General features: G+C 61.6%; 3 protein-coding genes across 3 annotated transcripts in view; 1 reads left to right on the top strand and 2 right to left on the bottom strand.

Moving 5' to 3' along the window:
• TLN1 (talin 1) overlaps positions 1-16,356 on the bottom strand; it is a 30,440-nt gene extending 14,084 nt beyond the window's left edge. Inside the window, exons 1-27 of the mRNA XM_032205805.1 lie at positions 16,306-16,356; positions 13,188-13,351; positions 9,830-9,927; positions 9,597-9,726; positions 9,359-9,511; positions 9,079-9,221; positions 8,840-8,967; positions 8,563-8,623; positions 8,340-8,444; positions 7,885-8,040; positions 7,557-7,658; positions 7,280-7,356; positions 6,945-7,125; positions 6,445-6,558; positions 6,002-6,110; positions 5,395-5,603; positions 5,183-5,281; positions 3,351-3,518; positions 2,926-3,220; positions 2,539-2,705; positions 2,316-2,444; positions 1,865-1,978; positions 978-1,091; positions 757-891; positions 545-673; positions 365-467; positions 79-287 (exon numbers count right to left, since the gene is read on the bottom strand). Coding sequence (XP_032061696.1) covers positions 79-287; positions 365-467; positions 545-673; positions 757-891; positions 978-1,091; positions 1,865-1,978; positions 2,316-2,444; positions 2,539-2,705; positions 2,926-3,220; positions 3,351-3,518; positions 5,183-5,281; positions 5,395-5,603; positions 6,002-6,110; positions 6,445-6,558; positions 6,945-7,125; positions 7,280-7,356; positions 7,557-7,658; positions 7,885-8,040; positions 8,340-8,444; positions 8,563-8,623; positions 8,840-8,967; positions 9,079-9,221; positions 9,359-9,511; positions 9,597-9,726; positions 9,830-9,927; positions 13,188-13,317 — 3,558 coding nt within the window. The 5' untranslated portion in view covers positions 13,318-13,351; positions 16,306-16,356. The remainder of the gene's footprint in view (positions 1-78; positions 288-364; positions 468-544; positions 674-756; positions 892-977; positions 1,092-1,864; positions 1,979-2,315; positions 2,445-2,538; positions 2,706-2,925; positions 3,221-3,350; positions 3,519-5,182; positions 5,282-5,394; positions 5,604-6,001; positions 6,111-6,444; positions 6,559-6,944; positions 7,126-7,279; positions 7,357-7,556; positions 7,659-7,884; positions 8,041-8,339; positions 8,445-8,562; positions 8,624-8,839; positions 8,968-9,078; positions 9,222-9,358; positions 9,512-9,596; positions 9,727-9,829; positions 9,928-13,187; positions 13,352-16,305) is intronic.
• A 763-nt stretch (positions 16,357-17,119) lies between these two features.
• On the top strand, positions 17,120-19,682 carry LOC116500502 (cyclic AMP-responsive element-binding protein 3-like protein 4). Its single transcript, XM_032205553.1, is given in 8 exon segments — positions 17,120-17,134; positions 17,245-17,521; positions 17,781-17,893; positions 18,115-18,207; positions 18,702-18,808; positions 19,094-19,162; positions 19,255-19,552; positions 19,554-19,682. Coding segments are annotated over 8 exon segments (1,101 nt in total).
• A 2,300-nt stretch (positions 19,683-21,982) lies between these two features.
• On the bottom strand, positions 21,983-22,996 carry LOC116501038 (avidin-like). The gene is made up of 4 exons (XM_032206404.1): positions 22,925-22,996; positions 22,614-22,824; positions 22,115-22,235; positions 21,983-22,028 (listed from the first exon to the last, which is right to left on the bottom strand). Exons 1-4 carry the CDS (start codon positions 22,994-22,996, stop codon positions 21,983-21,985), a joined length of 450 nt encoding a protein of 149 aa, XP_032062295.1.
• Positions 22,997-26,190: the final 3,194 nt, after the last annotated feature.

Below are 26,190 nucleotides of genomic sequence, written 5' to 3'. Positions count from 1 at the left end.
CGAGAGCGGTGGCTGTGCCTCGGCCACCCCCATCACCCTGCCTCCACCCCGCTGCCTCCCCCGGGGACCCAATCCCACCTGCACCAGGCGCTGCTGGCTGTCGGGGTCTCCGGGCTTGGCCACCGCCTTCCTGGCCTCCTCGATGAGGTTGTTGGCCTTATCCATCACATCGCTGGCGCACTCCAGCATGGCACCCTGCGCCTGCGGGTCCGACGTGTTGGCCGCCACGCCGCGGGCAGCCTGGCTGAGCGAGCGCAGCGCCTGGGCCACCTCCCGGGCAGCGATGCCTGTCATGGGGGAGAGAGATCAGTCAGAGAGAGCACAGCCCCTCCACGGGGCACGGCTGGGGCATGAGGGCTGGTACCTGTGTAGTTCTCGTTGCCCTGGGCCACCTCGCCCAGCAGGTGGGCGATGGCGGAGGTGACGGCCTTGGTGCTGTTCCCCAGGTCCTGGGCGCACTTCTCCATCTGCAGGGCGAGCAGGGGTTACACCCCACCCAGACAGCCCCCAACCCCCGTGCACAGCACCCCGTGTGCCCCCTCACCGTCTCTCCAGGCAGAGGTTTGAGCTTGCCATCCCTGGCGGCCGCCTTGGCCTCCTGCAGGTCCCTCTCCAGGCTCTGCACCAAGCCCAGCGCCGAGTCAATCTCCAGGGGCCCACAGGCCTCCTGTGCCTGTGGTGGGGAGAAGGAAGAGCGTTTTTGTAGGAGCTTGGCCACAACAAGAGCTGTCCCAGCCTCCTCCACCAGCCTCTCACCTTCTGTGCAGCCGTGCGGAGCTCGGCCAGGGCCGCAGCCAGGTTTTTGGCACACTGGCTGAGCTGCATGGCGGATGCCTGGTCGGTGATGGTGGGCACGGTGGCCTTGGCTGCGGCTACCATCTTTCCACCGGGCTGCCAAGAGAAGGAAGAGTGAGACGGGGTGGCACGCAGCTGGCTGTCCCCTCACTGCCCGCGGCCAGCAGCAGGTTTGGGGGTACCTGCAGGAAGTTCTGGCTGGCGGCGATGAGAGCCAGCTGGGCGCTGGGGCTGTCTGGCTGAGACTGGCTTCCCCGCACGCCCTGCACCAGCATGGGGATCTGGTCGGCCACCACCTGCGAGGAGAGAAGATAAAAGTCACCGCAGGGGACATGGAAAGTGCAGGTCCCTCCGGTGGCTCCAGCCAAACCTGCCCTCCCTGCCCCCTGCGGCTCGGCCACCTGCAGGTCTGACCGATGGTGGCTGTGGAGAGGGGCTCTGTCAGGGAGTGTAGCAATAGGACAAGGGGGAATGGCTTTAAAAAAAAAGAGGGTAAATTTAGTTTAGATATAAGGAAGAAGTTCTTCACTCAGAGGGTGGTGAGGCCCTGGCCCAGGCTGCCCAGAGCAGCTGTGGCTGCCCCATCCCTGGCAGTGCTCAAGGCCAAGCTGCATGGGGCTGGGGGCAGCCTGGGCTGGGGGGAGGTGTCCCTGCCCATGGCAGGGGGTTGGAGTTAAATGATCCTAAAGGTCCTTCCCAACCCAAACCATTCTATGAGCTCGTGATCATTGATCAGAATCAGATGTGATCAGAGTCAGACATGAACCTAGCCCCTCAAGAGCCTCCTTGCAGGCATCCCCCCAGAACCCAGTGCTCTACAACAACACCCAGAGCCATCCCCGACCCCTTCACAGATGCCAAACCCCGCTAACATTTTGCTGAAGATGCTGCGTGACACCAAGTCACGTTCAAAAAACCTTTTAAACCCCCTCACGCTGTATTTGCCAGAATCACTGTTCTCACAATAAGGCTGCTCGGCACAAACACAATAAAAGCTGGACACGTAACTACAATTCTCTCCCAGCATCTTTTCCCACCAGCTTGGTCCATTTTCCCCCGTGCCCCTCACCTTGCAGCTCTGCACCAGCTGCTGCTGGGCAGCAGGGTTCTTGTTGGAGGCGGCGGCGTGCTGCGCGGCGGCGATGGTCTGGGTGGCGGAGGCGGCCGCTTGCTTGGCTGCGTGCTGCAGGGGGAAATCCGGGGTCAGCCGTGGGGGCAAGGTGGTTTGGAAGCCCTCCCCAACATGAACTAGGGTCCCGCTCCCCTCTAAGGCTCTCCTGCTGTGGCTCTGCCTGCCACAGCATCACCAGCAGCTCTGGTGCTGGAGATCAAGTTCAGCAGCGCAAGGCAACGTGGTGTGGACATGGAAAATGGGACGACAGTGAAGTCTCTACAGGATTCAGCACGAACATATAAACTGCCCAAAAGGGATGTCGTCTCTCCAGAAAGCTCTGGGATCCAGGCTCCTGGCCAGGACCAGCTCCCACACCAACCCTGCTCCCTCTCTGCCCGGTGCTCACCTCCAGCTTGTGCACCAGCTTCTTCTTGATGGCGTTCTGCGCCGCGGCGTTGGTGGCCATGCGCAGCCCCTCTGCTGCCTCCCGCAGCCGCTGCTGCTGCTCCTCGCTGTCCGGGTGGGCTGCGGCTCCCTGGGCAAAGCAGGAGAGCCGTCACTCCTTTACAGCCCACACTTTACGGGGAGCAGCCCCACTGCTCCAGCAGCTCCTCCCGTGCACCACGAACCTTTGCGGCCTCGACCATCTTGGCGGTGGCGTCGGCCAGGATCTTGGCTGCACTCAGCAGCTTGCGCGAGTTCTCCAGGTCTGTCTCTCCCTCTGCGTCGGCTTTGATGGCATTGACGAGGTCGGAGGTGGCCTGGGCCAGGATACGAGCCTGCCTCACCATTTCCCCTGGGACGGAAAGGAAGGGTGGCTGTCAGTGAGTCCCGGGGGCTCCCTGACACCTCCCCGCTCCACCACACCAGCCTCCAGGCACCAGACCACAGCAAAGGCACAGCAAACAGGCACGGAAACATGGCCCCGGAGAGGCTGCTCCATCTACCCGTGCTCCCTCCAGCCCCCCACCCACTCTGCTCCCCCCCCCCAGGCACCACCAGCCACTCGCTCTCACCCGCGTCGCCCATGGAGCTGAAAATGTTCTCGGTGACGTTGAGGATGGTGTCGGTGGCCTGGTCGTAGCGCCCGATGGGCTGCCCGCCCGTGGCGTGCTGCTTGATGTGCTGCAGCAGGTCATTCAGGGCCTGGGTGACGGCGGTGGCCGCCACCCCCACCTGCTTCAGCAGCTGGTCGTCGCTGGTGGCCGCCTTGGAGGCCTCCACGCAGCCCTCTGCAGACTTGGCCACCAACTTGCCGGCCTCGATCAGCTGCTCCTGGCACACCGGGGAGCTGATGGTGGGAGCCACCACCTGCAGGGGAGGAGAAAGCTCTGTCACCACGCGGTGCCTGCTCTCCAGGAGCTGCCCCCGACCTCCAAGGAGGAGAGGAACCAGGACTTGCTGCCCCAAACCCCGCGGGGTGGTGGTCGGTGCCGCTTACCTTGGTGCAGGCCACCAGCTGGGAGGTGGAGAGGGCGCACTGCGTGGCGGCCGCGATCACCTGCGTCTGCAGCGCCGAGTCCTCCGTTTTCTGAGCCACGTTCTTGGCTTTCAGCACCAGGGCGGCGGCGGCGCTGGCCACGGCCTTGGCCAGCTGCATCAGCATGTCCTGCGGGGATGGAGGAGGTCAGCGCCGGAGTCACCGCGGAGCCCGGCACGGCACGGCCGCCCGCGCGGCTCTCTCGTGAAATATTCAGCAGGGAAACATGAGCTCAGGGGGCCTTTCCGCCACCTCGGCCTCGCAGCGAACTCCTGGAGCGGCTGGCGTGGCTGGCAACTCCTCGAGCGCATCCCTACGGTGTGCCACAGCCGGCACCAGGACGCTGCCCTGGATGGAAACACCTCCAGGAGCAGCCTGGACAACCTCCAGCATCACCCGTGATGCCGCCGCAGGAACAAACAACCCGTGCCACATCCTCAGTGGTACCGCAGCGAGAACCACAATGCCAGGACGCCCTGCCAGCAGGCAGCTTCCCTCGCAAAACGCCCGACCCCACAGCACGCTGCAGCCCTCAGGACCTGCAGGGAGCTCGGACGAGGTGCTGTGCCCAGGGCACGGCTCCCTGGCGGCTGCACGGGCACCCTCCTGCTGCAGACAGCAGCTACGGCGCTGCCAAGCCCCGGCCCTCCTTCCGAGGGCGTGCTTGCAGAGCGTAAACCAGGCAAAACCACCACCAGGATCTTGAGCAAGCCCTGAAGCTGCACCCTGCTACGACAGCAAAGCCTCTGGCCACCAAGCAGAAAGGTCGCACCGTCCCCACGTCTCCTGCGAGCAAAGGCTGCTCCTGCTGCCATCCATCAGCCTTCCAGGCAGGACAGCAGCCCGAGAGCACATGCAGCGAGCTCAGGAGCCACCAGTTCCCCGAAGCACAGCAGCTGCCCGAGGCAGAGAAGCAGCCCCGCGGCAGAGGAGCCCAGAGGAAGGAAGCAGATACACTTGGGTCTGGTGGCGGAGGGGCAGGCTGCCCTGCACATCGCCCTCCGGTTCCTAAATCTGCCCCTCGGCCCCGCTGCCCTCCACTGGTTACGTGAGCTGGGATTGCCAGCTCTGCAGCAGGGGCCCTGCAGGATGGAGCTGCCTTTCCTGGCGCTCCTTCCAGGGTTTTCTGCTCATATTGCGGCCACAGTGAACCAAAACGTCTCCATTCGGGAGCCTGTTTTGGTCCATGCGAGGGCTGGCTCCCTCTCCCAGCACAGTCTGCTGCCTCCCTTGTGCTGGGAACAGCAGTCATGGAAAAACAGCGTGGCTCAGCAGAAAAAAAAAAAAAAAACAACCACGAGGCTTCAGCTGCCTCGGTTCCCTGCTCTGGGCAGCCTCACAGACCTGGGCACAGCTCGCCCGGGCAGTGACCCGAGTGCATGGACTTCGGAGAGCTGATTAGGAGAAAAGCAGATTTTCCACCAGAGCCCTTCTCCCAAGAGTTCAGCTGATCGTCCCCAGAGGAGCAGCCCTCACATCGGAGAGGGGCAGACACCACCGAGCCATGCCTACAGCTCCCTTTTACCGTCTTTGGGTCAGAGGCAGACAGGATCCAAGCGCTCCGGCTTTCTGGTATCTACATGAGAATCCACAAGACAAGAGGCGTTACGGGACCGCGGCTCCAAGGACGGGGATGGGAATCGGCCCGTCCCCTCCCTGGGCAAAGTCACCCTGCACGGGCCAAGCTTCAGCACGGACCTCTCCTGCCGGCAGAAGGTCCCCGCGGGGCGCTCCTGTGCAAGGCAGAAGGTTTTTCCGAGCGCGCGTCCCCATGCGCGGCCAGGCGCACCCACCTGGAACCGAGGGTCGGTGTCGCTCTCCCCGATCTGCTGCAGCAGCTCCCCGCTGGTCTGGCCCACGAGGCCGGCAGCCTGCAGGAGGTTCTGGCGGGGCTGCAAGGAAGGAGGGAAAAATGAAAAAAAAAAAAAAAAATAAAAAACAACGGTGGGTTTTGAGCAAGCCCCAAACCGAGGTGTTCCCGTGCCGCCCCCTGGCCCCCTCGCACCTCGGCGCTGGCAGGCTGCGCCGTTTTCAGCAGGTCGGAGACGGCGCTGGCCAGGTTCTTGGCTGCCTGCAGGAGCTGCCGCCCGTTCCCTCCCTCATCCTCCATCAGCGCGGCCAGCAGCTTCACGCCCTTGGACATCTCGGTCAGGTTGGAGGATATGGTGGTGACGGCGCAGCCCACGGCCGTGTAGTCGGTATCTGCCGGGTCCCCTGCGCGGGAAGGAGAGGAGATGTGGGGGTGGGATACATCCAGTGACGCCCCCAAAAGCCCCGAGTCCAAAAAATGGGCACGTTATTTGGGAAGGACGGCACGGGAAAGGAGAGCTGGACCACGCTGCGGCCGTGGTTTAGGGGAGGAGAGGTCAGGCACAGCAGGGGAAGGATGGGGAGCAGCCTGTGCACCGACAGGGACGTTGTGGGGTGGAAAGGCAGGGAGTGCTGCTGATTCTCCAGGCACATCAGAAGAGGTCTGGGCTCTGTTAGCTCTGCTTGAGCCAGGCTGCCTCCCTCCAGTCTCCAAGGGAGGGCAGGAACATTGATCTTCATCCAAAGGCTGGAGAAGGGAGACCAAGCCTTCCCCAGAGGTGGAGGATGGCTACTGTCCTCACCTGCCGTGAGGTTGACCACCGAGGCTGTGCCAGCGGTGATAGCATCCACCTGGGAGTGGATCTCATGCTTGGACTCATCCATCTTGTTCTTGCGCCACGCTTTGGAAGCCTAAAATGAGGAGAACAGGGTCAGGAGGTGGAGGTGGCGGTGGGGAGCCCCAGGCAGGTGCAAGAACGGGGAGACAAGGAGAAGGGAAGGAAGAGAAGGGACCTCCCCAAATTCAGCTCATCCTAAAGCTGCAAGTGTTTTAAAACAAGTCCCCCACGACCAAGCACCCCTTGCACTCCTGTGCCTGGACACAACCCCACCTCTGCGGGGAGCAGATCATCCCGGGAGCTGCCGACACTTCTCCTGGGACACAGCCTCATCCACCCCACCACGAACCCAAAGCCCCCCCAGCAGGGCTCCCCCAGCCCGGACCCCTTTTCCCCCAGGCACTCACAGCATCCTGCCCGAGGGGCGGCAAGGTCTCGAAGTCGTCCAGGGTGGCCTGGGCTGCGTTCACAGCCTGCATGCTGGAGTTGATGGTGCCCGTCAGCGCCTGCTGGGCTGAAGTCTGCAAGGCAAGGGCAGGGTGAGGGGAAGTGCTCTGGGAAGGAGCTGACATAAAAAAAGGTGGGCAGACAGCAAAAAGGGGGGGGGTCTCCACTCCGTGCCCCTAATGCAAAGTGGATGCCCAGTGGGGAACCCAGCCTGTAACCACCTCTCTGGGGGCAGAAGCAAAGACTGTGGGGACACAAAACTTTTACTGGGGGCAGGCTGGGGACCACCGAAGGTGACAGACTCCGTGTGGCCCTGCTCAAACATTTCCTTGGCTGCAGAGGAGGATGAAGAGGAGGGCAGCCCCCCCAGCAGCAGCAGGGCTGCGCCATGAACCACAGCAGCAGGAACAGCCCCGCAGGTGCCTGCATCCTGCAGCGGTGGGCACGGGGGAGTGCTTACCAAGGGGGGCATGTGCCCACGGTGCATCTGGCCGCTGGTGATCTGCAGCTGGGCCTGGGGCATGGTGCCCACCTGGAAATTCTCGGGGCCCCCAGCCCCCGTGCGCATGATGGCCGGCAGGGCCACCGAGCCCAGCTCCGCCTTGCCAACACGGTTGAACTGCTGCTGCAGCACTGTCGACCTGCAAAGGGGGGAAAAAAAGCAGCAGGTAGATCCAGGAACGCTTGGACAAACCTCCCTGAACCAGCACCACCGCCGTGTACGAACACCCTGAGGGTGAAGGGTGCCCACAGGGTGCCGGGGGCTGCAGCCATCCCGCAGCACAGCACACTTACTTCTTGGGAGACACCGAGTCCTCCAGCATGGTGGACTCCTCATCGCCCTCCAGGCCGAAGTGGTCCTTGCTCTTTTTCTGTGGAGGTGAAGATAAAAAAACGTCAGCCTGCGTGCACCTCCCCAGCCTCCCCACCGCTGCCCAGGCTGGGGCACCCCCAAAACCCCACGGCACATCCCCAGCCCCCCCAGCAGCACTGCGTGCCCAAGGGGCACCTTGCAGCACCCTGAGGAGAGGAGCCAGCTGTAGGCAGGCTCCCCGCACACCCAGGCACTCGCCTTTTTCAGGATGATGTCGATGTAGCCGGCGATCAGCTGGGCGATCTGCTCCCCCTCCGTTGTCTGCACGGAGTAGTAGCCATCCTGGTAATCTCCGAAATCCTGCAACAGCATGGCACGGGGTTGCACCAGGGCAGGGCGCTTGCGCCCGTCCTGAGCCCCTCTGGTATGTGCTAAGCAGCCGTGGCCAGCTGCTGTGCCAGGAGCAGGGCTCAGCACCTCCATCCACCCATCTCGGGGCCAGCAGAGGCAGGGGGAGCAGGGCAAGGCAGCCCCACGGAGGGGGACAACTCGGGGGGCGAGCAGGAGGGCTGGGGCTGGCTCCTACCAGGGTGAAGCTCTTGGGGGAGGCTGCCCAGCGCTTGATGTTGGTCAGGCTCCACTCCTGAATCACTTCCTTGGTTTTCTCGTCCACGCGCATCACGCACTCCTTGGTGATCCCCAGCAGCCGCGGCACCAGCTTGTTCTTCCCCTTCATCTTCTCCTGCGGGATGGGACAAAAGGGTGAGGGGCTGCCCCAAAGCTGGCTCGGGAAAGAGTCAGCAAAGACCCCCAAGGCCACGCTTCCAGGTGGGTCTTGGAAAGGACACGGGGAAAAGCAAGAGCCAGGGAGCAAGAAGGCAGCACGGATGGAAAGCCAAAACGAGGGGCAGGGAGACGAGGAAAGCTGGAGCAATGTGGGGTGAGGAGCGGATGGGGACAGGAGTGATGCAGGGATGCTGGAAAAAAAGGGAATTTTGGCCAGCTAGCACAAGGGGTGGGGCTGGGGAGCCGCTGCTCTACCTTGACCAGGAAGAAGGAGACGCCATAGGTCTTGAGGGAACGGGCCAGTTTCACGTAGCGAACTTTGGCCTCGATCTCACTCATGTTCCCGCAGCCCTTGTGAGCCTGCAGCAACAATGAGGGGACGTCAGGACAGCTCCATGGACCCCTGGCTGTGACACCGTGCTGTCCCCCCCCCCCATCACAGCCTTCCCAGGCTCTCCCCGCTCCGCCCTGCACGTACCATGAAGATCTTGCGCTCCCCTTTCTGCTTGATGTACTCCTTGGGCAGGAAGTCCTTCAGCCTGCCAAAAGACAGCAAAATCAGCTGTTAGGGCACGGTTTTTGGGAACAGGAAGGATGTGGGAGAGGTCGCTGCGCTAACGACAACTCCAGGACCCGCAGGGCCTCTCCTCCTCGGAGCCACCCCTTGGGGATGACGGAGCCCCAGGGGCTGCGGCTCGGCGCAGGCGCTAAGGGGAGGGCGCTGGCAGGGGCAGCGGCACCCCCGGGACACTCACTCCAGAAAGCCTGGCTTGTGCTTCTGCTCGTTGTGTGGCCCGAACTGGATCTGGCACTGGTAGCCAGCAAACTCGCACGCTTTGTCAAAGGAGACGGGGTGGGAGCCGTTGAGGATGTCATCCCGAGCCTGCGCGGGGAGAGAAAGCGCCGGGGTCTGAGCACCCTGAAACGCCCCCACGGCTGCCCCTGGCCAAAAAGCTTAATTACGAGCCCCGAGGGGCACAGGGCAGCACCATACCTGCACGTAGAGCAGGTTGAGCTGCACGGGGTCTCGCGAGTCCACGTTCTGGTCGGAGTAGAAGAACTTGCGCCGCAGCAGCAGCGTCTCGTTGTCGTCGATGCCCTGCTCGCGCAGGGTCCGGCCGTGGTCCAGCCAGTTCACTGCAGGCGAGGGCAGAGCATCAGCAGGGACGGACAGACAGCCGGGCAGGGACAGACAGCGGGGCAGGAGGCCCTGCTCCCACCCCTGCTGCCCCCTGCAAGGGCTGGATCCATCCCAAGCACTCCCCGGCACGTACACTCATCGTCCGTGTGCAGCTTCTGCTTGAGCTTCTCCATCTTCTTCTCATCCCGCAGCAGGGTCTTGTCCTTCTTCAGCGTGCCGGTGACCTCCTCCTTCTTCTCTTCCATGATCTCCCGAACGAGGGAGTACTCATCGTAGTTGGTGATGCCTGCAGGAGGTGCACGGGGCTGAGCTGGCGCCGCTGCCCTCCTCCCCTGAGACCCTCCCGCCCCTCACCAAACCCGTCCTCTCACCGATCCGGGCGCATATCGTCATCAGCATGTCTGTGACGGTTTTGGAGTCGTCGACCATGACTGTTTTCACCGTCCCGTCCAGCATGCGGATCTTCAGGGGCCGCTGCTTCTTCTTGTACTCCATGGTGTCCTGCAGGCACAGCGAGCACAGCTCCCAGCACCGGCACCGGGCACCCGCAGCTCCCCCTGACCATGGGGGGACGCGGGGTGCACGATGTGGGCTGAGTGCTTACCCCATTGCGGAGCATGTAGTAGTCCAGAGCCTTCCCAGCCTCCAGCCAGATCCCTTTCTTTGGGTCTTCATCCGAGAGGAACAGCCCGAAATCGTTGGCTGGAAAACAGAGAGCCTGTGTCAGCACAGCCCCGGGCCAGGAAAGAGCGCTGCGGTGAGCAGCCACCGCTGCCACGAGCAGGGGGAAAGCCTGAGTGGGCACAAAGCTGGCAAAGGAGCGCCGGGGTAGGTGTTTGACATCCACTTATCTACAGGGAAATTCATCGAAAGCACGCCTACGCAATGGTGACAGCCACAGCTGAGGAGAGAGCTTGGAGCTGTGCTTGACAGCTGAAAACTTTGGTGCGAAACATAACAAGGCACGATGACAAGATGCTGCAAAACCTAGCAGGCAAAGCACGGTGAAAAAATGCTGGGTTTTACCAGGAAGGGTGCTGGGAACGAGGCAGAGGGCATCGCCTCCCCGGTCTGTACAACCTCAGCAAACCTTGGGGCGTTGCTGCCCCTTGAAAATACACCGAGGTGGACACGCTCGGTACGGGGCACTAAAGAAGCTGGCACTCCTTGCTTTGGGGAGGAGCAGGCTGGAGGAGGACGTGCTGGAGGTTTACAAGGTCTCGGACACGGTGAATTGGTGCAGAAGCCATGTTCTGTAAATCCTGCCAGCTTGTGCCAGGGGACTGGGTGGGTCGGCTGCTGCCAGAGCCCAGGGACAGCCCCGCTGCTCTTGTTGCGAGAAGCGGGACGGGGTCTGGCCCCGGGAAAAGCCCTTCTCCTCCCCTCCAAAAGCCCTTCTCCTCCCTTCCAAAAGCCCTTCTCCTCCCCTCCAGCAGCTGCTGGGCCGGCCATTGGTTTTGTAAGCGGGCGTTGCTGGCGGGGAAGGGGAAATTCCTGAGCTGCCCTGCGCCTGCCCGGCTCACGCTGTGCTGAGGATCCTGCTAAAGGGAACAGGAGAAGCGGGGAGGCTGGCCTTTGCTTCTCTTTTCTTTCTTTCTTTCCTTTTTTTTTTTTTTTTTAATAAAAGAAAACAACTATTTTCGAAGCCAATTTTAAGAGGATAATTCTAAAGCTCTGAAAACCGAGCAGCTTGTCTGGATCTTTGGCTCGGGAGGGGAGAGGCGCTTCCTGACACGGGGCAAGAGCAGAGCTGGAGGCTGTGCACAGAGGGTGCGGGGATGCCACATTTCAGCCACAAAACCCAGGCCAAAAGCAGGGGAATTGGGTAACGCCTGGCCCAGCAGCTTGAGACCCCTTTCCTGGCGCAGAGAGAGAGGAGCAGGGCAGGAAAGCACGCTCAGGATGGGTCTGCTGGGGGGCAGGGGCTGGGTGTGCCCAGATTTAAGCAGCCCAACCCTGCTGAAGGTGACAAAATAAACGAGCAGCTAGAAAAGGGATCCACCAGGGCCACCGGGTAAGGGCAGCGAGGAGAAACAACAGCTGCAGGGGTCACAGAGGGAAAGAAGAGCTCTGAGCAGAGAAAGGGAAGATCTGTGTGCGAGGTTCCCAAAACTGCAACCCAAACTATTTTGGAGAGCCGGGGGCACGGCGGTGGGGAAGGGGAGGCAGCGAGGAGCAGCAGCGCTGAGCCCAGCCCCGTTTCCAGCAGGGCCGAGCTCCAGCTGTTCTAGGGAAAAGCCGTGAGCAAGGGGGCAGGAACTCGGGCACGAGCAGCTCCCTTTAAGGTTTTTCTCCTCGCCCTTTACGAGCAGCTTGGCCCGGGCCCAGGGGCAGGAAATGCAATGGCTGCGGATCTGTATAAACACCCCGTCCCCCTCCGAAACCGAAAGCTGCGGTCACACAGAGCGAGAAGGCATTTCCTCTGCTCCGCCAGGAATCCGCTGCTCCCAGATGTCGTCGCCTTCCCCTCCTCCTCCTCCTCCTCCTCCTCCTCCTCCTCCTCCTCCTCCTCCTCCTTCTCCTCTTCCTCCCGTGGTCCCCACGCCGCGGCCGCTCCCTGCCCGAGGCAGGAATCAATCGCCCGGGCACGGCTCGCGTGGTGAGCTCGTTTGTCATCGGCTTAATTCTGAGCCTGACGGCAGCAGGGAGATATTACAGCTGAAAAGAGGCTCGGCGAGGTAGCAGCTCACCAGCACGTCACGGCCTCGCGGAGGGCCGCCGGGGAGGGATGTACATTCCCCAAGAAAGGAAAAGTGAACTTATATGGTGCAGGAGCACCCGCCGGGAGCACTGCGGCTGCTCAAGCCCACCTAGCCTTGGCCAGATTAATGAATGCAGGCAGGGGAGAGGAGACAAGAGGCAGGCGGGGAGCTGGCTCGGAGAGCTGGACCACTATTGCACTTCCCCTGTGTTCCCCTGCCGCCCTGAGCCCCCACATTTCGTCCCAGGCATAAATGAGGGAGCACAGAGAGCCCCGAGGTCTGGCCCTGTGCTCTGAAAGGGAGCTGATGGGGAGCATGGAGGTGCGAGGGGATCACCGGTCAGGCTGCAGGAAATACTGGTTATTCTCATTTAAATTAAATTCTCATTTAAAGAAAAATACTTAATAAGTAAAAATAAGTAAATACTTATAAAATAAGTAAATACTAATTTTCAAGTAAGTGACCTTAAAAGCTGACAACCCACACCCTGAGCACGCAGGTCACGTCAGCTCCTCTCGGAGCTTTTTGGGGCCGCAACCCCACACGGCAGGGACACTGCCTTCATTTTTGGGAGCCTGTGCGCCCAGCAAAGGGCCACCAAGCAGCGATATCTGGGCCACCTCTCCCAGCACGCTGGCAGAGCAGGACCTGCAGCGCACCCACACCAGCATCGCTGCACCATGGGGTGCAGACCCCAAAAAACTCCAGACCTCCAAAAGCAGCCACGGTGCTCAGTGAACACGAGAGCATCCTCGTGGATGGGGGCTGTCTCCTACAAAAAAAAACCACTCTGCACAAAAGGTTCTGAGGTTCAGAATCCAGTTTCTTTGCCCCCTAGCAGGGACAGGCTCCCCTCTCCCTTAAACCTTAAACACGCGCCCCACTGCTACTCTCTTCTGGGTGCAGAAACCCAGGCTTGCATGGAATGAAATGGGAAGGGGAGGCTGAGAAATGCCAAATTTTTAATTTTATTTTTTTTAGGGGACTGAACAGCCTTATGCTGAGCAGCAACAGGTCGCAGAGAGCAGCCTGAAATAAATTTGGCTTGTCCAAAGCTGCAGCAGTGGGAGAGGGGCTTGGTGTCCTGACAGCACCAGTGCCAAGCCTGTCCCGGGCAGGTGAGAGGCTGTTTGGGGCGTGAAAAGGAAAAAAAGGAGCTGCAGCTGGGAAAACAGAGACAGGGGCAGCAAGAGAGGATGGGGGACGAGCCCAGGAGGAGGAGGGCACTGCAGGGAGAAGACGGGGTGACCGTGGACTTACGCTGTCCCATCTGTGCCTCGGGCACCCGCTCCCGGATCATGCGGCAGGCGTCGTACACCATGGTGGAGGGCTCGAACTGCATCGTCTTCACCACATTGCCGATGCTGATCTTCAGCGAGAGGGCAACCATGGTGGCGGCTGGACCGTCCCCACTCCTGCGTCACCTGCCGGGGGACACAAGGGGGTCAGCTCTCGGTGCCAGGACCCCGGGGACCGGGAGGCGGCCGGGATCTTCTCGGGTGAAGGAGATTTGTGTGCTCGCCCCACCAAATGTGCCTGGGTGCTGTGGAGGGGGAGCAGAGATCAGGGCTCGGCTCCCCAAGCCAGCAAGGGCTGGTGGTGACGGCTACCGAGGTCCTTCATGGACACGAGGGCTTCAGATGAAGCTCCTCGCCCCTCACCCTGCAGCACCCAAGGGTGGTTTTGAGCTCTGTCCGGGACGGTGCCTTCCCAACCCTTCACCCTAGCATCACGGGGTGGGTTCTGCAGCCCTCGCCCAGCAGCCAGGAGGAAACGCGTGCCAGCAGGGCGGCGAGATAAGCTGGGGCAGCGTGACGGGAAGGGGGTTAATTATAACCGCCCTGACACAGAAGCCACAAGAAGGAAAACCCTGCTTTGACCCGAGGCCACCAGTGTCCGGCCCCGCTATCGGGGCCCAGCAGAGGTCCCACACGGCCACCCCAAGGTGCCGAGCCCGGAAAACCCGTGCGTGCTTCCTGGGGGCACAGAGCCCTTGGGGAGCAGATAGGGACCCCTGCACCGGGCGGGGGGGAGCACAGGCGATGCAAACCTCAGCCCCACCTCCAAGGGGCAATTTGGGTGCCCCGTGCCCTCTGGAGCCCACTGAACGGAGCGACCCCGCTCCTCCACCGGGGCTGACCCTCTGCAGGCTCCCCGCAGCCTCGGATAGCCGGAGGAGGCAGGAATCCCAGCGGATGCACACCGCATCTGCCCGGGGCCGGGCGGGAGGAGCGCGGTGCCGCCTCCACCAGTGCATGGAGCGGCTCCAGCTGCGCATTCCTGAGCCGTTCGGCAATGCTGCGTGCAGCAGGAGCCCTCGCAGAGGCCCTCGGCCCCCGCCGACGAGGAATGCGAGGCGAGCGGGGGCTCCCCCCCTCCACACACCCCGAGCACGCACCCTGCCCCGCAGCCCCCCGGGCAGGATGAGTCCCCGCGGCAGCCGGTGGTGGAAAAGGTTTTTTTTTTTTTTTTTTTTTTTTGAGTGTTTCGCAGGCAGGGCGGGCTGCTGCGGTCAGCAGGCCGGCGCTCGTCATCTTCCCTACATCTAAAAATATTCCGGAGCTGAGCGCAGGGCTGCCTTCCATCCCTGCCCCCTGAGCCGCCCTGGGGAACGGAGGACGTGCAGCCTCCAGGGCAGGGTCAGGACCACGAGGGGAACAGCATCAGATGATGAAATTAACTCCCTCCCAGCCCAAACCTGGGTAACGCTGAGGAGGGAGCAAAAAAAGGATGGTGAGAGCGGGCAGGAACCCGTCCAGCCGTGCCGACCATCCCAGCAGCCCCACTCTTTAAGATCTTTGACCAAAACAGATCTTCAGGATGAACCCAAACCGTTTTTGGAGGCGTTTCCATCACCAGAGGGGAAAAGGCAACATTTTGCAGCAGGGCAGGGGCCGCCCCGCGCCACGCACGCCCTCCACGACCACCAGCAGCCGCATGTGGCCAAGGCGAAGGCTGAAAGCAGGGTGCGAAAAGCCAAGCACAGAGAGCTCAGGCTGGGGGGAAAAGGGCACTTGCCGTGGGCGTTGCAGCTCCACACCCGGCGTAACGCTGCAGGCACTCACGTGCAAGGTGCTCAGCACCCCCAGCGAGCAGCCCAGGCGCTCTGGCCGGGCTGCAAAGCAGAAGTGGGCTCTGCTGCTCACAGCAGCACGCCCCGAACCCCAGGGCAATCTGGCGGCGCCTCGTCACGTGCAGTGGTTTGCAAATCGCCCCCGGTGCCTCCCATGGGCACCAGACAGCAAGGCGCACGGCGATGGGCGAGCACGGCCACCCCCATGCCACCCCTCGGGATGAGGGGGGGGGAGAGAAAAGTTAAAAAGGAGAAAAAATAATAATAATAATAATAATAATAAAGGGCTAGGTGAATGCACACCGAATTTCCTGGCCAGGCTCCAGGGAAGGCAAACAAGCCTTGCTGGCAAGCAGGGGCAGACGGGGTGGCCGGGGGCGCTTCTGCGGCGAGCCCCGGTGACGCAGCGGGTGCCAGCCCTGCCGGCACCGGGCCCCGCGCGCCTGGGCAGGGGAAAAAAAATAAAGTTTTACGTTGGTAATGGTAACGGTGATGGAAAAACAGCTGTAAAGTTTTGGGGTTTGCTGTTCGGCAGGGCAGGCGGTGTGGCACGGCGGTGGCACGCTCCCTGGAGCCACAGCCCCGCGCCCAGCGCACCCGTTCCGCAGTTTTCACTATCTTCCGGGTCCGTTTCCCGATTTCCCCTGTTTTTGCCCCAGCGGAGCCGCAGGGTGCCCCCGCTGCAGGAAGCTCCCCCAGCCCTTCCGCCCCGCGGTCACAGCCCGGCGGCGAGGCAGGATCCGGGGAGCTGGGGAATTTAATTTATTACCTCTTTTTTTTTTTTTTTTTTTGGTGTCGTTTTAATTCCTTTTAACCAGCCGCGAGCCACAGCCCAGCCCTCGGGGTTAATCTGTAACCGGCGGGCACGGAAATCCCGTAACCGGCTGGCTGCCGAGGGCGGGGGGTGGGGGGTGGGTGCGCGCCTGTCCCCCCCCCTTTTTACCCAATTTCGCCCGGTTTCGCCCCATTCTGCCGGTCTGCGAGCTGTCAGCCGGCACGAAGCCTTCCTCCTCCTCCTCCTCCCTGCCCGCGGGGTCACACCGCGGCCGCTCCCGGGACCCCGGGAGGAGGCAGACGAGGAAGAGGAGAAGGGAGGAAGAGAGGAGGAAGGGTGGGTGATGGTGATGGTGGTGGGGGGGGGGGGGGGGACACCCCCACGGACGCCGCGACCCCCGCAGCGCGCCCGCGCCCTCCCCTCCCTCCCGCACCCCGCCCCTCGGGGGGTCGCCCCCCGCTGCCCCGGGCCCCCTCCCGCTGCCGGGGCGCCCCTCGGGGCTCGGTGCCCGCTCCCCCGGCCCCGTGTACCTGGAGCAGCGCGCCGGGCCCGCCGAGCCTGTGCGGCAGCGGGGCGGCACCGCCCGCTTCCCGCCCCCGCCCTCCGTCCCTCCCGCCACCATTCCCCCGCCGCGCATGCGCCGCCGGGGCGCGCCGGCGCGCCGCGCAGCGGCCGCGGGGCGGGGCCTCGCGGGGCGGGGCGCGCCGGCGCGCCGGCGGAGGGCGGGAAAGGAGTGCGCCCAGGGGGCGGGACGCGATCGGCGCCGGAGCCCCCATGGAGCCGCCGCCGCCGCCGGACCCGCTGCACTCACGGTCCCTCCCCGCCGCCTTCACGCTGCCCCCCGGCCCCGCCAGCCCTCCCTCGGGCCCCGGTGTGCCCCCCGAGCCGCCCTACAGCCCCCCTGCCTACCCCATGCTGCTCGCACGCTGGCCGAGGCCTGCCCCCCCGGTGACCCCCGCTGCTCCTCGGGGCTCCCCGGTGCTCCTCTCTGCTCTTCAATGCTCCCCGGTGACCCCCGGTGCTCCTCGGGGCCCCCCGGTGCTCCCCGCGCCCCCCCAGTGCCCTCCAGTGCCCCCCGGTGCCGCTCCGTGCCCCCCCCCGGTGCTCCCTGCTCCCCCCCAGTGCCCTCCGGTGCCCCCCGGTGCTCCTCGGTGCCCCCCCCCATTGCTCCCCGCTGCCCCTCACCCCCCCCCGCCCCCTCCCGGTGCCCCCCGCTGCCCCCCGCTGCCCGCCGAGCCCGTGCCGAGCCCGCAGCCCCCGGGGGAGCAGAAGCAGAAGCAGAACCCATCCGGGGGGCAGGGGGGTGAGGTGGCCGGGGACAGGCTCCTGCTGGCCCAGGGGAGCATGCCCGACCTCGAGGTGAGCTCTGCCTGGGGGGGTGGCTCCTCCTGGGGGGGTCTGGATTGGCTCTGTGCTCATGAAAGATTGAGGGTTTTTTTTTGTTTGTTTGTTTGTTTGTTTTTTTATAGCGGCTGAACCGGGAGGTGGACGAGTTGCTGTTGGACATGCTGAGCTCCTTTCTGGACACGGTGGAGTCGCTGTACATCTCCAAGCTGCCTGGCAACAGGAGCGGCGTTTCTGGGGAGCGGAGCCTGCCCCAGAGCCCCGGCAGTGCCCCGGCCAGCAACACGCAGAGCTCGGACGTGGTGCAGGGTGATCACAGCTCTTCCCCCCAGCAAGGCTGGCCGGCACCAGAAAGAAGCATGAGGGCAGACACAGGAGAAGGAGATGTTTCCATCAACCCTGGTGAGCGATGTGGGGGGCCCTTCGGGCCTGGCTCTGGGTGGTGCTGTGCCTGGAAAAAAAAGAAGGAAAGTGTGCAGAAAAGCACCCTGACACAGAGGCCTCCTGTGGGGGCACAAAGCAGTGATGCAGAGGCTGCTATCGTGCCTTTCTGCAGGCATAAAATCACAATTTCACGCTACTCGGATGTGGCTGGTGAGGTTTTTGTGCTGCTTCGCTGAGGCCCACAGCTTGACTCTCCCTTCTTTCCTTCCTTCCCCAGAGCCATGGATGGGTCAGGAAAGCATGGATGTGGCAGTGCAGCCGGGCACCAGTTTCCCAGTTGCTGTTAACGTGGATGCTGGACCCCAGCCCATGCCCGAAGCCACCATGCAGGTACTGACTGCTGTGCCTAAGGCAGCCTGTGCTGCTGGGCCCAGCCTTTTCTTCTCATCACATTCCTCGGAGCAATTTCTCCCTTGCCTGGAGAAAAGGGAAGACATCTTTGGGGAAAGCTTTGGGGGAGCTTCTGCATCCCTTCTCTGCCCCAGGGTGGGCTCCCTCCCTTTGCTTTGGATTTTCAGTAGGTATATTTCTTATTTCTGCTGTTTTTCTAGCCTGCCTTACCGGAGGTGGTGCTGCCTGGGGAGGGGAATCAGCTCCTGGAGAACAAAGGTGCACCACTGCAGACCGGCCAGCAACTGAGCAAAGTGAGTCCTGGCTGCAGCCTGCCAGTCCCAAACAGATTTTGATTCCTCAAAATCCTCAGACTTTGATTCCTTCAGAGCTGAAAATGCAGGATGGTGCCTCGGCAGGGCCAAATGCAGCAGGCCTCAGGGTCCTGCTCCTCCCTTTTGGGCCCTGGCTCTTGGTCTCCCCCCCTTGTGAGACTGACCGCAGGAGGCAGTAACACCACGAGTGCTTTCAGCCTTCTCCCCGCTTGCCTGGTGGCTCGTGCGCTGCCTGCTTTTCGTCTTTTTGCCTTCCTTCGGTTTATTTTATTGCTCTGCTACGCCAGGAAGCTGCTGGTCTTATCAGCAGGCCAGAGTTTGCCTTGCAGCTTTTGCGTTTGTGCAGTGGCGTGGGAGGAGTAGGGCGCAGAGGCAGGCAGCTGTCTGCTTTCAAGGCTGAGAGCTGTGCAGCATTTGTCAGGGCTGTGCTATCACCTCGGGGGAGGGCTGCTGATGAGGCATGGCTCTTGCAGGCTGAGGAGTGGCTCCTGAAGAAAACGTGCCGGAAAATGCGGAGCCATCAGTTGGCCCTGGACAGCCGTCGCAAGGATAAGATCTACATGGTGGGCCTGGAGAACAGGTATGGGCACACAACCACACAACTGCTGTGCTCTGCTGCTGCTGGGGTCTTGTCTCTGTGGGCAGAAAGCGAGCAGACCCTGCTGGGGGGGCTCAGAAGCTCAGGGCATGGCCCTCCTGCTCTGTTAGGCATGGGGGAGGCATGGGGCTTGCTCAACGTGAGCCAAGCATTGACCAGACCCAGCAGTGCCTGTGGCTGTTCCCTGAGGAAACCCCCCTGCTGACTAACGAGTTAAAACCTCTCTGTTTTTTTTTTTTTCCCCCCCACACCCTGTGCTGTTGGCAGGGTGGCAATCTGCACGGCTCAGAACCACGAGCTGCAGAAGAAGGTGCAGCTCCTGCAGAAGGACAACACGTGAGTCGGTGGCCGGAGGCATGGTGGGGAGGGTCGTTCCCCGTGCTGGGGTGGCAGCCAGTCGCTGAGATGTCGTGCCTGCTCTCCCGCAGGTCCCTGATGGAGCAGCTGCACAAACTGCAGGCCCTGGTGCGAGAGCTGACCGCCACGGACAGCACGGCGAGGCACCTGCACCCGGCGTGGCAGGCGGCGCGTGGCAGGCAGGAGGAGGCTGTGCTGGAGAGGCTGAACACCGAGCCGGAGGGCACCTCGCTGCTGGGCAGCCTCAATCCCTCGTGGGGAGAGGGGCAGAGCCTGCCCGTGCCCGATCTGAGGTACGCCTTCAACACCGGCTCCTCCTCTGACCCTGCTGCCACGGCGGGCTCCGAGCTGGGCCCTCCCCAGCCGCAGGGAGCAGCTCCCCTGCAGCCACCCCTCACCCTCGGGGGTGCTGGTGCCATGGAGAGCCAAGAGGCAGGAGCAGGAGGAGCGCACCAGCAGCGTCTTTATCCAGCAGCAGCACCACACCAGGGAGATGTGACCCTTGCCTCCTGCTTTCCGCCGGCCGGGGTGAGGCCGGGCGCCCCGCAGAGCTGTGTTGGCAGAGGGTCTGTCAGAGCGCAGGCTTTTAAATCATCTCCTGGCGGCTGGTAGCTCAGAGGGGGGGTTACCAGGGAGGGATTGTGCTGCAGATGATCTGTTCCTGCACCCCGGAGGTGTCACAGGAGCCTGCCCGAGGTGGGGTGGGGAGCTCTCTGAGCTTAGCTCCGCTGGCGTGCAGAGGGTGAAGGGGAAGGCTGCGGGGCCTCCTGATCTTCCGAGGGGGTTTCTGTCCGCTGGCTGGGTGCTGAGCACCCCGGCTTTGAAGGCGTGAGAAAGAAAAGTTGTGTTTTTGCAGTAGAGAGCTAGGTTTCTGTGTTCCAAGGTGGTTGTGTAGTCATAACGAGAAATGTTAAGTAGGTTAAGTGGACAGTGGAAGGCCTCGGTATTCCAAAATAAGGTAGAAGCTTGAGAAAAACAGGGTGAGCAGTGTGAGAACAGTAAGACAAAGATCGCGGGTTCTCAAAGTGTAAGAAAGGAGAAATTAAAGGGTTAAAAACTAATAATTTTACAGATATGTTATAGAGGAGTGTTGAGTAGCTTGTGAAGCTGTAGTACTCAGCCAGTGAGAAAACACAGGAGGTGATCAGGTGTCAGGTAATAGGCAATAAGAGGTTAAGGTTTATAGACTGTAATGTGCTCCTGATTGACAGGACGCCCACTGTTACAATCACAAATAAAATAGTTTCACAGGAGATCCTGTCTGGAGAAAATTATTGGAGATTTTCCTCACACAATCAGCTGGCTCTGGGCTGAGCGGCTGGGGCTGGGCACGGGGCTGGGAGCCCTGCAGAAGCACCCCGAGTGCAGGAGCCCCCTGCCCAGCCCAGCAGAGGCCGGGGATGCGTGGCACCCTGCAAATAATTTGGGACGAGCAGGTGCTGCCAGCACGGAGTGCGCCAGGCTGCGGTGCTGTTAGCTGTGGCAGAACCCGGCAGCTTCCCCTGGAGGAAGTGCAAGGAGCCCGCCGTCTGCCCCCACCTCTGCTTTCGTAAGGAGAAGCTGCACAATTGCAGGAAGTGGAGCAAAGCTGGAGTGGTGCAACAGCCCCGTCCCCGCAGGGGGGCAGGGGGGCGATGGCTGCTGCACCGGGGCTGCGTGCTGAGCTCTGCCGGGGTCACCAAGGTGGCTCCTGAGCCCAACGCGGGGCTTGGGGTGCAGGAACCTCGGGGAAGGAGGCGTGTTTGTGGCAGAAAAGCACTGGGAGAGGTGCTGTGTGGGTGGACAAGAAGTAAAACTGCTTGCTTCGTCTCTCTTCGCAAGAAGAAGAAGCGGAAGAGTGGGGCTGTGCCTCGGGACAGGTGGCAGCGCGCTTCTGCTTCTAGGGCGAGGTGACCCCGGGAAGGCGGCTGCCGCTCCTTCCCCAGCCACCTCCTGCGGTCTAGGAGCCCAGAATTGCATTTGTTTCGTTTTTATGCAGTTTGAGGGCGGGGTGTGTAATGCTACCAGTGCCAGCTGGAGTCCCAGACGTTGGCCTGGGGCTAACCAATATCCCTGCGAGTCGTCCAAGACGAGACGTGGCAGTGTTGGCAGCAGTGCCGGGCACTGCACCCCGTACCTGCCACCCAGCCGAGCAGCAGGAGGGGAGAGCTGGGGTGTCTCAGAGCCTGCGTCAGGTCCAGGTGCTGCCCTGGAGACGTTTCGGGGTCGGTGCCCTGTGTCCTCAGCCCCTTCCACCGCAGTAATGCTGTTTTTTCACCATTTTCCATGCTGCTGTGCCTGCCTTGCAGCAAGCAGCTGTGAGCCAGCAAGGGGAAGGCAGCGTGGCATGGCTTCACGCCGTGGCACAAGGGGCAGCGATGAGAAAAATGCCAGGAATGAGCCCTTCAGACGCGTGGTGCTCCCATCGGGCAGAGGAATAGCAGCAGCCTGCTATTTCTGTGACCCCCCCACTCCTCATCCTCGCCAAGGACTGTCCCTGATGGCTCTCCCTGCACGCTGCGGGTGGCACGGGGCATGCTGCTGGCACTGGCACAATGCTGTCCCCAGCTTGTGTGGGGCTGAGCAGGGTCCTGAATCCCCTGGAGGTGGTGGGGACCTCAGGATTGATCATGGGACAGGGCTCACAGGTGATGGGAGAGGCACTGGGACACCACAGGAGGATGTCCTGGCAGACGAGAGATGAGAAGACAAGAGCCAGAGGACATTTTGCAGCAAAGCTTTATTGTGAGCAAAGGAAGCAGAAGGAGCTGGGTCTGGAGCCCAGCACTGACACTGGCCTGGGACCCCACGGGGCCACCCTCACTCCCAGCGCTTGCGCAGGCGGGTGAAGGTGTTGATGCCAACCCTGCAGGGACAGAGCAGGAGACGTCAGGCAGGAGGCACGGGGCCACCACATCGCTGCCAGGCCCCGTGCCTCTGCCCCGGGCTCACCTGGTGGCTTTCCAGTCGTCACCAATGCTGTCTTCGTGTGACCGCAGGAGCCACATGGTCTTCAGGACCTCCTTGCCGTGCTCATCCACGAAGCACTGGCCCGTGAAGACGGTGATGGAGTCTGCGGGGAAGGGCAGGTGAGGGGAGCGTGGCTGGGTCTGGGCTCCCTGGCCCTGGGGACAGCTCGCTTGGGGATGGTGGTGTTGGGGCAGGGAGGGACGGGGGGACGGGGACTGCATGGAGATGGGCAGACAGCAAGGGGGTTCAGCCCCAGCCCCTCCTTTGTGTCCTGGGACCAGGAGGTGACTCTGGGGGCAGGGATGGGGACCCACTGCGGGCACAGCAGGGGATGGGGGAGACATCGGGGAGTCCTAAGGCAGGGATCATCAGGGATGCAGCAGGGAAGGGCAGGAGAGCATCTGTGGTGGGGTTGGGGGCAGCACAAGGAGAGATGGGAAGCACCAGGGACACCGCAGGGAGGCTGGGCAAGGAGAATAACCTGAAAAGCTCCACTTGACGGTGAAGCCGAAGGTGGGCTGGCTCTTCTGGTTGATGCTGTGCTGGTTTCCCCTGAGTGGTGATACTTTGATCTCTTTTGTCGTGGCCGTCACAGCTGTGTAGTAGGTGCCGGCGAACTCACCATTGCTGTTCACAGCCCCGATGGTCATGTTGGAGCCCAGGTCGTTGATCCAGTTCCCGGTCAGCACGCACTGGGGAAGAGAGGGCTCAGCACCGGGCAGGAGGCAGGCAAGGAGGCCCCCAAGGGCACAGTCCCACTACCCATCCCCAAACCCATCCCCATCCCCTTACCTGGTCAGCAGAGAGGCCGGGGGCCAGCAGGGCCAGGCCGAGCAGCAGCAGGAGGGAGGTCGTCGGCACCATCTCTGCAGCAGGTGGACAGGCGGCTGTGCTCCTCGCAGGGCTCCCTCGCCTTTTTATTGCCGCAGGGGTGCCAGCTCTGCCCAGGCTTGGGTTGTGCAATCGGGGCGGTTCCACCTCGGCAGTTCCCAGCTGCAGGCACGGATTCCCAAAACCCGGTGTTGAAACTGTCCCTCCTTGCTGGCTTTTACAAAGAGCCCTGCGGGGAGGCTGGCTGCACGGAGGCTTAGCCGGGGAAAACCCCTTTCAGGGAGGATGCTCCATTTGGCTGACCCTCAGCCACCTCAGGGCTGTGGCCAGGCAGCACATGGTGTGCCCAGCAGCATTTACACCAACCCCCACAGGGATGACAGCATCACAGCTCCAGCCCGCTCCTCCTCACCCAGCTCCATCATCCAAAACAAATTTGGATCAGAGCTGCTGCGAGGTTTTCAGGTGTGCAGCTCACTCCCGGCTGTGGCAGCCGGGTGCAGCCCCAGGGGCTCATGCTCTCCCAAACCCCTTTTTAATAAAGTCTTTATTCATTTCTTAATAAGGAAAACCCCCCAGCCCTGAAAAAACCATTAAGGAGCATAAAACCATCACGCCCTGGGTGTGCCAGCGTACAGGTTTGCTGCTGTGTTGGCAGGTTAGAGGAAAAAGGCTGATTCTGAGAAGGAAGCGTTCCTCGAATATCTTGGATGTCATGTTTTAGTGCTGACAAATATTTTTATGGCGGGGTGTTCAAGTCGTTTTATTTGTGTGTTTACATACTTTCACTTTTGTTGCCGGCCGAGGAGGCTGACATGACTCATTTTATGCCAGATTTTCTCATATGTTCCTTAAAAACATCCAAGGTGACCTCTTGAAAAACAAGTATTACTTCCCCAGTCATCACCCACAGGCACAGAGGAAAAAAAAAAAACATCCATTTCTTGTAAGGAACAGCTCAGAAATACAGCTCTGTTCTCCTTTTCTTTTAGCCTCACTTCTGAGCCCTGGTTTCTCTCCGCAGCAGGACTGATCCCTGCCCGTGCTGCTGGGCACCTCGCTGCCACCTCTCCGCAGAAGCCTGCGGGCCCCTCGCCGCTCCCCCAGCATTGCACTTCCCGGCAGGACCAGTCTGGGGATTTAGGATCTCGTGGCTCGTTTCCCAATGATTTTCCAGCCCTTGGTCTCCCTGCTGCACACACACACAAGCCCCTGCTGTGACAGCAGCCGTGCCTTTCTGGGAAAAATTCTCGCTGCTGTGTTGACTTTGTTTTTATCTAGGAATCGGCTGCACCTCGAGGTAGGATTTCCTATTAAGCTGCTGGGTTTACTTTGGCTGCCTGGGCACAGCTCATTTACACCTGGATAGGTTTCGATCAGCAGAATAGAAACTCCAGCATCAGCACTATTTACCATTACTTTTCCTATATTTAATAAACCTTAGCCTGGTCGCGTGCAGGAGCTGGTGCACAGGGTCTGTGCGCCGAGCATCCTCCGACGTCCCCCAAACCGGGCAGCACGAGGCGAGCCCTGCAATTGAGTCAGCCTTGGGAAATATTTCTCCACAAACGGTGGAGAAAATGACTCCTCTCTGGAACCAAAGATCACAAGCCCAGCCTAGAGAGCTGTCTGTGCGGACCTTTCTGAAAGCTGGCCCTCTAAGATGCAATTGTAACTGGTGTGCTAAAAAGAAAATAGTAGGATTAGCCATTTATATGGTCACATCGAACCCCCCGGTCTTTGAAAGAAAGCCTGTAGGCAGCCCATCCCGCGGGGTTAATGAGCAACTCCAGCAGGTCTCAGCAATTCAGCCAAGCCTTGAAGAAAACCTGACAGCTTTGGCAGCCGTTTTTGTTCTTTGCCTGCCAGCCCAGGATGTCACCGCGCATGGGGATGGCCAATGGGGGCGAGTGGTTTGTTTTTCGGGGACCATGCACCATGCTGAGCCCCCCATGCTCACCCCTGGGGGTGTCCCCATGTCACCAGCCTCACTCCCCAGCTGACAGCCAAAGCCCTGGTGCAAGGCAAAGAGGGGCTGGCTTCCAGGGGGCAGCAGGGGAGTTTCACTTCCCCAAAACCAGGTGGGTGCAGCCACCGGGCAGGACGTGAATGAGGAAAAGGATGCGAGGAGCCCAGCCGTGGTGACAGGCTGGTCACGGGGCCAGCCTCCCGTGCAGCCTGGTGGCATTTTGGTACCCGTGCCAGTTTCAGTGCCTTCCTGGGGCAGGGAGTGCGAGGACTTCTTGCTCCCACCACCAGCCCGTGGGCAGGATCTCACGGAAGCCAGCCTGTCCGCAAGGCGTGCCCCCAGGTTCCCGCAGAAGGGGGACAGACAGCCGGACAATAGTTTGCTAGGCACTAGAAGTGATTAATCAGCTGATACCTGCTCCCCCAGCTCGCAGCACAGTGCCAGGCCAGGGCCGTGCCGCTCCGCTGAGCTTCAGCTGCCGTGCCCGTGGGGCTGGGCTGGGGATGCTGGCAGTGCCATCCTGCTGACGGGGAGCTCGTGGCAAAGCCTGCGGGGTGACACAGAGACAAATCCTGCAGCTGGACGCGGGGGGCTGTGGGTACCAGGATGCCCATAAGGGTACGTGCTGGGAATTGTACTGCCAGCAGGCCAGAAAGGTGGGCAAGAGGCAAGGGAAGGGGTAAACGCTCTGCCCAGCCCTCAGTCAGCCCCACACTGGTGCAGCAGAGTGAAGCCCCTCTCTGTTTTGCTCTGTGCAACACTGCTGCACGCCCGCAGTATGAACTTTTCCTGGTCTGGGGAGAGCCCCAGCTGGCAGCAGAAGTATTGCAGCCCTTCCTCGGGGAAACCCTGCGCGAGCACCGGCCGTATTTTTATCCACTAGCACCAGCTGATGGATGTTGGTGGAAATGGAACAACTCGCGGAAACCTGGCAAGCCCGCTCGGAAGAGAGGCAGCTGTCGAGGCAGAGGGAGCCTGGAAGAATAAATCAGATTGCTTTGGAGACGCAACGCGCATGGCCCGGTTTTGATGGGGTTGCGCAAAGAGCAGAGGACAGGACCCAAAATATGGGCTGTAACCAGAGCTGTGCTGGGCAGCTGGGGCGAGCGGTGAGAGGTCAGGGTGACCGGGGAACCTGCACGGCCGCGGGGAGAGGCGTGGGAGTTTGTCTGCTGAGGGTGATGGAAACTGTTGCCTGATAAAGCATGGAAACGCTTCGTGCTTTGCAGGTCCTGCTGCCTGGCGGGGAGCAAGGATG

Source organism: Aythya fuligula, chromosome Z (assembly GCF_009819795.1).
Source record: "Aythya fuligula isolate bAytFul2 chromosome Z, bAytFul2.pri, whole genome shotgun sequence".
Lineage (NCBI taxonomy): Eukaryota > Metazoa > Chordata > Aves > Anseriformes > Anatidae > Aythya > Aythya fuligula.
This window is presented reverse-complemented; position numbering and strand designations above follow the sequence as displayed.

What these genes read in the sequence shown, in the direction of transcription:
- LOC116501038 (XM_032206404.1), bottom strand. Translation starts at nt 22,996, where the DNA reads ATGGTGCCGACGACCTCCCTCCTGCTGCTGCTCGGCCTGGCCCTGCTG. An exon ending in CCGGCCTCTCTGCTGACCAG is followed by an intron (nt 22,825 to 22,924) that starts GTAAGGGGATGG and finishes TCTCTTCCCCAG; the next exon opens with TGCGTGCTGACCGGGAACTG. An exon ending in CGTCAAGTGGAGCTTTTCAG is followed by an intron (nt 22,236 to 22,613) that starts GTTATTCTCCTT and finishes CCTTCCCCGCAG; the next exon opens with ACTCCATCACCGTCTTCACG.